The sequence below is a fragment of the Acanthisitta chloris genome, unplaced genomic scaffold (genome assembly GCF_000695815.1).
Source record: "Acanthisitta chloris isolate BGI_N310 unplaced genomic scaffold, ASM69581v1 scaffold40429, whole genome shotgun sequence".
Taxonomy (NCBI): domain Eukaryota; kingdom Metazoa; phylum Chordata; class Aves; order Passeriformes; family Acanthisittidae; genus Acanthisitta; species Acanthisitta chloris.
Genome location: NW_008691654.1, coordinates 4676 through 14495, shown reverse-complemented (window position 1 = coordinate 14495; position 9820 = coordinate 4676). Strand labels below are relative to the sequence as shown.

Genomic DNA, 9820 nt, shown 5'->3' with positions numbered 1-9820 from the left:
GACTCGAGCACAAGTGCCATGAGGAGAGGCTGAGCAAGCTGGGATTGTTTAGCCTGGAGAAGAGGAGGCTCAGGGGAGACGTTATCGCCTTCTACAACTCCCTGAAAGGAGGTTGTAGTCAGGTGGGGGTTGGTCTCTTCTCCCAGGCATCCAGCAGCAGGGCAAGAGGGCACAGACTCAAGCTCTGCCAGGGGAGGTTTAGGCTGGATGTTAGGAAGAGATTTTTTAGAGAGAGAGTGATCAGGCGTTGGAATGTGCTGCCCGGGGAGGTGGTGGATTCACCATCCCTGGAGGTTTTCAAGATGAGACTGGATGTGGCACTTAGTGCCATGGTCTGGTAACCATGGTAGGGTTGGACTTGATGATATTTGAGGTCTTTTCCAACCCGGTTGATTCTATGACATAAAAGCTGTGCCTTTGGTTTTAAGTGCTGCCTTTCCCTTTCCAAACTCAAACAAGTACCGTCTGATGAGATAAGCAAAGCAAAACCGCATCCTGAGTTTTACTTTTAAAATTCACTGTACCACTCCAAACCTTTTCCTACCTATAGCAATCCTTCTTCTTGTGGCACTCCGGGTGGGATTTTCTGGCTCAAGCACCCATGTCTTCTCATCAATTTCATCCAGGGCATCCCAGAATTCTTTCAGTGACTCCAATGCTGCCAGAAACTGATTGTAAATGTCTAGTAAGGAGTTCTAAGAAAAGAAAACAGAATTTCATATAGTTCATATGTTGAGAGAATATTTAAAAAACAAACTGTAGGTCATTTCATGAGCGTTGAAATCCATGTGTGTCCCCCACTGTATGGTGGGAGCATAAAACATGGAACCTCACAGGGTTTATAACTGAAACAACACAAGGAAAGCTGTACCCTGAGCACAAACAAGCACTTTACTCCTGGTAGTTCTAATGTGTGCTATACACACATTGTACCAGGATTTGATAGTGGTTTATACTCCTTTTCAGAAAAATGGTAACAGCTATTCATTTACATTGCAGCTTTTAAAAACTGCTGTAAAATTCAAGTATTGTATTAACTTTGATATTCTGATATTCTCTCTACTTCAGCCAAGCACCGTAACAGTGTAATCAAACACACACAGAAATAACTTACATCACTAAAGCAGATTGTTTGTTTTTGAGAGACTCCAAGAAATATCACCTAACATCATCATAATTATCTCAGAATTAAGCAGTATAAAAACAGGTGCTTAACATCAGATTTCAAACTGTGTAAATACAGCAAGAGAAGGAGAAACCATCTAATAATCAGAGGATTACACTTGGGGGATTTCAATATTTGAGAGTGGATTACATGGAATCAGAAAAATCTTTCATTATACAGGACAACATACAGGACAGCAATGCAAAAGAAATCTTTTTAAATCATCAGTGGGCAAAAAAGAACTATTGCTACAGGGAAAGTGGAGAAAACACTTGGTGGTCACATGAAGCCCTTTCCAGGTACAGATGCCTAGAGAGGGCCAAGATTTCAGAGATCTTGGGGGCAAAGGAAAAGGCAAATTAAATGTTCTGTTCTCAGAGAGGTATTTTTCTATAAATAACCCAAAACACAGAGGGAACAGTTTCTTTTAATCTGTAGTGATTATGTTCTTTCTCACCTGGACAAAAAGCAGCAAATTGTCTGAATGTTCTGAGATGAAGAAATAGGATTTTCCTATGTAATAGCTTTTTATATTTTGTGCATACAAATTTGAGAAAGAAACAGCATAGCTTAGAAATCAAATGCTACATTTTTCCTGCTGTTATTAAATTATATGAAAGTAGGAAAGCACCTAAGCAGCAAAGTGTGAATACTGCCAATCTCCAAATGTAACGCTTATTATCTTTAAAAGCATTTTGTTACTTTTATAATACCTGAAGTGATATAATAGTGTCAGTCACTTAACCACATCTTAGAGTATTGTATCTTCATCTTAAGTACTATTATTTCCAGTATTTTAATAATTTTCACACAGTCCTGAAATGTGATCTTTTGTGCTCTGATGACACTTAAATTAATAGCATAATTTTCTGGTACTTGCAACAGTTGCTTTCCATTTTGATTTTTTACATTTTTCTATATCACATACAGATAAATCCTCTAATAATCATTTTTATCTTTATCTTCTGGGAATTCAAAGGGTTTCACTAGAAAAAAGAAACATCAAGGGATTATAACCCACAGATAAGTTTTAAAATCCAATTAATTTTAATACTAATTGTAATTTTTCAATGATGTTCCTTAAAAAGGTAGTTAAATCTCTTTTTTTTATATACACTGTTCATTTGATCTTATTTGCATGCTTCATTGATGTTGCCAGCTGCCTCCTGCTATATACATAAATGCATCTATAGCTATTTAAATACATCACCTGCTTGTCATGCAAACCAGGAAAACCCTAACATTCCTCCCTATTTGATTAACAAACTCATTTTTGGTCATTGCCCAACACTTCTAGAACAGCCTTCAATTGTGCATTTCTTTGGTCTAAACTACACCAAGATCATCACTAATAATGTCAAGCAGCACAAACTCTTTTGTTTCATGGTCCCCTTTGAACAATGTGTTAGAATTTGCATGAAATATGCCAAAATTCTTTGAAAAATAAGACACTCATAGTTCAGGCTATCAATGCTGCTCACCCTGACTCTAAAAGCACTCCCAAACCAAACTGGATCCTCCATGAACATGATGATCCTGCAGCAAACTGTTACCTCTGTGTTATCAGACTCTATGTATCTCCCATCCATTTCAGCCACTGGTAGGACATGAAGCACTTTGGCCAGGGACAATCAGATGCTCTGGACCTACCTGTCTGAGGAGAATACTCTTCTCCTGCCAGTAAAGTCTCAGGTAATTCTGCAACATTTTTGTTTCCATTTTTCTCCTCTGCACTCTCATCTCCACCTCATCACTCTACTCTTGGTTCCTATTTCTAGAGCCACAGAGGCTGAGAATAAAGAGAAAGCCTTGAGTCTGTGCCTGCCATAAAACCCACAAAGCCTCTCAGGAACTTATAAGAAGTGCTATAGCCCATATGGCTGTTCTGCCAAATTTCAAGCACCTGCTCCAAATCCTGGATGAACTAAGTACTAAATCAAATGGTAGTAAGGTAGTTCTAATTAAGGTAAATACAGCACAGCTGATTACAAATTATTTTCAAAGAAAGATAAAAACATGCTCTTTATTCTGAGATTTATTTTGGCTAAAATCCTTTCTAATACAAAATTTACTTATCCAAAATTAAAACAACTGCAAAGCTCCCAAGTGAAAAAGGTGAAGTAGCCTAAACCATAGGTGATATCACCTGCTTGCCCTTCATGAATTCATAAATAAAATACAATTGAGCAAAATGAACAGTTGTTGAATGGAAGCATGTTCACCTGTATGACCAAATAATTTAATTCTTTAGATTTGTTTGGAAACTGTTCCCCGTCAACGGCAGTTTAACAATTTCCCTCCTCCTTGGCACAAATGAAACCAACACAACACTCTGAAATCTTTATAAAGTGTCTTGTCAACCATCTCCAGTATTTGTATTTACAGCTGGTGCCTGTGAAACTCCTCTGCCAAGAAAAAGCACAATTGTGATGCTTTTTATTGTGTTTTCATCAAAATAACCAAAGAATAATCTCATTCATACCACTATGCCTCCTGACCCTTGTACTACTGTTTCCTTGCTCGCTGCTGCACAACCTCATTAGTCATTAATTTCCACTCTCATGACCTTCATGTAGCCAACCAGGTGGGCAGTGGTCAGTATAGAAGCCATACCCTGATGTGAGGGCAGCAGGATGGAGACACCCTGAGCCTGCAGAACCACACTTACAGTGTGTGCTAAAACTGGAGACAGCACATTTATCTGGTTATTTAGAAAAAGGATACACCAGACATAAGTAGATGTTCTTGCACTTGTCATTGAGAAGCACTCTGCATTTATTTGGCACTTAGAGCAGGAGCAGCAGCAGCAGCATTGCCCTTGGTGCTGATTTCTTACTACTCTAAAATGTCTCCTCTGAGCCAGAATACACTGGCTGTTGCTGCTCATGCTGTGAGACACCTGCACTGGCTACTAGGCTTGTCATGACGCACAAAACCCCACCATCTTCAGCTTGACATTGTGCAAGTTATAATTATTCATCCAAATGAATATGTCAGAGCAGCAGCAGCAGACCTCTCATCAGAGCAAAAGAAAAATACATCAAAACATTATCAACCCAGCAGGAAGACAGGGACCATAAGGAAAATTACCCATTTTTAATATGGATGCCATAAAGCCATGTCTATTATTATATGGAAAGGGGAAAAAAAAAAAAAAAGGAAAAAAACCTAGCAGCCCAACAACCCCTCAAGTTTAAAGTCCATGAGCCTAAAATAGGCAACTGCACACACAGGGGGTGGGAAAGAAAAATCAGTTACCTGAAATCTATTTGTATTTTCTTTCACAGGAGTTTATATTCTAATGGTGCAATTGCATCTTTTTAGTTGAGTCTGTCCTCTGTGCTCTCATCTCCACCTCATCCCTGGTAGCTCCTCTTGCCAATTCCTTCCTTCTTTTTTCACTTTATTCCAATTTGAACATTTTCCCAAGTTCACCCTTATTGCCTATACACCATTTATACATTATGTTTTTATAGTCTATATATTAAATATTACCAACAAATATTAAAGACTTACCAGAATCAAAACATCACGTTATTCTACTGTACCTGTTCTAAGAGAACAGGTACAGAGTGCTCTTTTTGCCTTTTAGGAACCAAAATATTCAACCACTTGAGTACCTGCTGCATTCTGCTAGCAGTGGTGTTGCAGCATTATCTAGGCTCAACCCGTATTTTATCACGGCATGAAGGCTGCTCGCTGCAATCACTGCCACACATTTGGAAAATAAACACAATTTACACAATTACTACAGCCATTTGTTCCCACAAGTGTTGGTTCATGTCACCCACATAGGCAAGGTCAATTTTCAAAACCTAGTGCACAGCTAAAGCACTTCCATGAGCACAGCACACGGGTTGCTGGTGTTTGGTTCAGGATTAGAGCGTGCTCTCTGCAGCTGGAATTAGTATCTCATGATTTCAAAACTGTCTTCAGTTGCAGACAAACATCTATGGCTCATGTTTTCAAACAGTCCCCAGGTAATTCTAACTGCAAGAAGATCTTAAGCATCAGAATGTTGTGCTTTTATCACTGGATTTTTCCTCGGTTGCAGTGCCAATATTAATATATCCACCTCCGTTTTTAACTTGTCAGAGGCTGCTTCACATCATGTTTTTTTTCAAGAACAGTTTATTAAATTACAAGTCCAGCAGTAGCTTTAAACTTACTAACAGTAAACACAGAGAAGCAATGACTGTCAGGGATATTTGAAATGTTGTTAATTTGAGGCAACATAAGTTGCAGGGCTGTAAAATTAATAAAATATTGTTAAAAGTATGTACAAAGTTTGAGGTTAGAAACAGCACTTGAAATCCTGCCCAGACTATATGGACTGCAGTATAATTTAAGGGAAAACCAACATCTATTTAAGCTGTTCCAAACCATACCAGAGAATCAAAGCTTGTAAAACTAAACACACTTCTCATTTGCAATGTTCAATTCCTGCAGTTATTTCCTCAGCTCTCAGTATTAGAGGGTCTGAGGTGACAGAGAGAACCTGGAGCTTCGCAGTCAAAATTCTACACCCTGATTAAAATCATCCTGCTGCAACCTTCCAGCCACATTCCCTATGTAAATGTAGTACCCAAAGACAGGCTTTATTGCTGGGTAAAAATCCTTGTGAGAGTTAGAAAAGATGCAATCACTTATGTAAAATCTATTTTCCTGAATGAAATGAAATTAAACATCAACTATTTTCTAACGATAATTCAAATTAACTTACATCTAAGAGGTCACATTTAAATTCATTTTACAAAATACATATGCTCTATGAAGGAAAAATGGTACATGAGATAATGTGAGAGACTAAGAAAGACAATGGCTCTTGGTTCTTTACAATAACAATATCAGTTAAGCTAAGAAATCAGAATTCCATTGATAAGGAATATAGAATTCAGCATTATTACATTTCCATGAGCATGTGTAGAAGTAAAATGCACACAAGGAAAAAAGCTGGAGATAAAAAATACAGCCCAACCCCTTGCTACCACCTACCATTGCATATGTATCTCAATTATTAAAACAAAGCTGCAGAGTCCAGCAGTTACCTGTGGCATCCAGGAAATGGCAAACTCAACAGGAAAATCCACAAGGCAATCTGGTGATTCTGTTGGATACTGAGGGAGGGAAAGGAAATACAGGTTTTCTTTTCTTTTTTTTTCCCTTAGTGATTGAAAGTCAGATACTCAGCAGCCAAATTTGATAACAAAATACGCGCACTTCAAACATCTTGAGAACTTAGCTCTGAGAGGAAAAGAGCATGTAAAGCATTTTCAGAAGTAGTTGTGAATGTTACTTATCATTTAAAGAAGGAATTACATGCAGATATTTTTACACATTGGTTTTTAGTAAGGGCAGGTGAATCACAGTTTTCTGTGTTCAGTGGTCACAAAGACATATTCAAAATATCTTAAGACAAAAAAAAAACCAAATTTGTAAAAAAAATCTCAATTATCCATACTGGACAGAAAAGTTTAAGAACACCTAAAGAATCCTTTCATGAGTCAATAACTAATTTTCCTTTAAACTGAACTATTTCCTCTGATTGGCAACATTTTGTTTTTTGAAACTGAAAGTAATCTGAGTAAGTGCATAGCCATTTAGAAAGAGATGATTGCACACACGCTCAAAATTAAAACAATCCAAACTCCTAATTAAAATATATCAAATAGCAAAGCTGCATTAAATACACAAAATTAATCAAAGGAACAGCCTAACAAAAATAACCATAGTCTCATTAAAGCAGGTTATCAAAAGAAATATCTTCAAAAATACTTCAGCAAAGTCTTTTCAAATGCATTAGATATGGGTATGAAGGAAAACCAAATCCCCATGTCACCAAAACCACTTTTCACACACACATTTTCTCTTGTGGGAAGTTTAAATGCCAGATACAGCTTAAAAAGGACAAGCAATTGATCCTTCATCATAACAAACACTTGAAAACAAACAAACAAACAAAACCCAAACAAAAAACCCCAACAAAACAAAAAAAAGGATGATTACTTGTTTAAACAGACAACTTGGATAATCTGGTCTTTTTATTACACTTAGTGGTTAGACGGTGCTTTCTTCTACCATTAGGAGTCTCAACTTCAGCTATTTCATTACTATAAACACAAGTTTTCACAGGGACAGAAAATGGGAATCTCCATTTCTTTTCAGGACTGTGATAAATTAAGGCTAAACAGAACCAGCTAATGCACAAGTGTCAATCTTTGACCATGGCAGCTGCTTGGCAAAAAAGGCTATTACATTATTTTTTTTTCTGCACTTTTATACTTCCAAGTAGCTCACATACTTCTGTTGTCATAAAGGCAAGAAAACCTTAGGGGCACCAGGGCTGCACCTAATTTCTAGTGTCACACAGAGTATGGGAGAGCAGCTCCCTTATAAACAACCCAGACTGGTTCCTTGCACACTAAATAGACCATAATTGTGCTTCCTGATGCATTTTTTTTTCCACCAGTGTATTTAATAGCAGACTGACTAGCAAATTAATTATGCACTCATTACCCTGCACATGTAGGATAGTTTTATTCTTTTTTAAAATCCACTTGAGCAACCCTCAATTCCCAAACAGTACTTTTTCCATAGGCTCTTCTTTCCCCTCTCAGGTAAAATTAGCTCAACGTACATAAGACAAAAACACTCCTGGTATTTAAAGGAATATATGATGCCTGTGAAGGTGGGATTTCATCTTACAATACCATGCCCACTCCTCATGCCTCCAAGATTATTAGTCCAGATGATGGACCAAGGATAGCACCAAACAACAATGTTTAGACACTCTTGGATCCACTTTTTTCCCTGGACTGATTTTCTAAAGACAACAGCCATTACCCTGCAATTGTCACCACACAGCCTGGATGTTCCTAGTCTTGAGAGATTTATGTCTTGAAATGAGACATTCTATGAAGAAACGTTGCAATTTGAGTTCAGTGCTAAGTACCAGGAAGAACTAAAATGTTTCTGCTTCTGCATAAACCAAAGATTTGCTTTGCAAGTACTGACAAAATTAGACAATTATTTAGACTAAAAATAAATCATTTTTCTGACTTCTGTAGTCAGTTTTTCACAAAATATTTACATCTATAGCTTTAACAGTAAGACCTGTTAAAGGCAACCCAACAGCCTCTAATTCTTGTGCTTTGCAGTCTCTGGATGGAGTAATAATGAAAGAAAGTCTCCCAGCTGGCTTTGTCTGTAATCCAGAAAAATGCAAGACCATAAAGTGTTTTTCATGCGATGCACAGTTGCACCTTACAGATAATCACAATGCAATATTAATTTTAAATATGGTTAAAGTCTGAAAACTCTCCATAAAAAAATTTCACCTTGCAGAACAGGCACAACTATCAAACAAACCAACTCTCTAAAATCCTTATGAATTAAGAAAAATATGTTTATTTGAAGGAAACCTGAAGATATTTTCTCCCACACAAATTTACCTTTGCATTGAACTTCAGTGTGATGACATGCTGTCGACCACATGAGTCTTCAGCTTTTAACTTGACTGTGGTAAGACCAGTATCCACATATGCCACTCTGAAAGAGGAAAGGAAACTCTCAGAGCATTGCAAGAAGTAGAGTTGGAAAGGTCTGCAATACTCTGATTAGTTTGTTACAAATATTAATCAGAGGAAGCCCTACATGCCAGCCATTTCTGCTGCTCCATATTTACTGCTGTTAATACACCAGTCTACTGCTTAATGCAGTCATATATCTTTGGGTTATTTACAATGTGTGTCAAGGCTCATGCTGTGGTCAGTGAGCACTGTGTTTCAGTTTTCCATCACTGGAACCTTTGACACACACAGCATGTTCCTGTCAGCCTCTACTTATGTACACATTAAACTTCCTGTCAAATCTTTGATCCATTTCTGCAGTTTCTTACTGTAGGAGACTTTTATGCTCTTGATTTGCTTTTCTCTTCAATGAAGTTCTCTTTTATTATCAATACTATTATTGTGGGAAATTCAGTGGATATTGGTTCATATTCTGAAATTGATTTTCTGCAGAAAATAGCACTCAAACAGGTACAAAATGAGTTATTTATGATGATTTGCCTTCGTTTCATGACAGTTTTACACTATATACATGCACCCTAGCAAGCAGCAGGTACATACCAAATGTAAATAAGTTTTAAGACTCCTGACATAATCACTGACTCTTTAAGATGCCACTGATTTGTGCTTCCCACTACAATGAAGATGGATACAACTTTAAAATACATTTCTCTCTAGAAATGGATTCTGCTGAGTAGCTTCAACAACTGCCCAAAAGGTTCAAGCTTCTCCATATATTTACCAGCAAACAGGGCATGTGGATATTTTGGCATTTTTACTATGTCATTCTTGTGTAAAGATAAAAAGCAGCCCAAGATAATTGTACAACTTATCACCAAGACTGATAGAAAGGCCTATCAGAGGTCAGAGAAAGCATCTGCTTGCTGGCCCAAGTAACATTTATTTTTTTTAACCATTACATATGAGCCGAGTCATATAGTTCTCCCTCAAGAGAAACTGGCAATGGAGGTGTAGAAGCTTGTACAAGAAAAAGTAGGTGTACACCAAAGGGTGGCACACCCCAGCAAGGAAAGAAAATTATGTCCATAAGTGGCATAGCCTTAGTATGAGGGAACTGAAAAACACA

The 9820-nt window shown here is 37.4% G+C and overlaps 1 protein-coding gene across 1 annotated transcript in view; it reads right to left on the bottom strand.

Moving 5' to 3' along the window:
* FANCL (Fanconi anemia, complementation group L) overlaps positions 1–9820 on the bottom strand; it is a gene marked incomplete at its 5' end in the record, with an annotated part of 17492 nt that overhangs the window by 3418 nt on the left and 4254 nt on the right. Inside the window, 3 exons of the mRNA XM_009082298.1 lie at positions 545–695; positions 6214–6282; positions 8617–8713. Coding sequence (XP_009080546.1) covers positions 545–695; positions 6214–6282; positions 8617–8713 — 317 coding nt within the window. The remainder of the gene's footprint in view (positions 1–544; positions 696–6213; positions 6283–8616; positions 8714–9820) is intronic.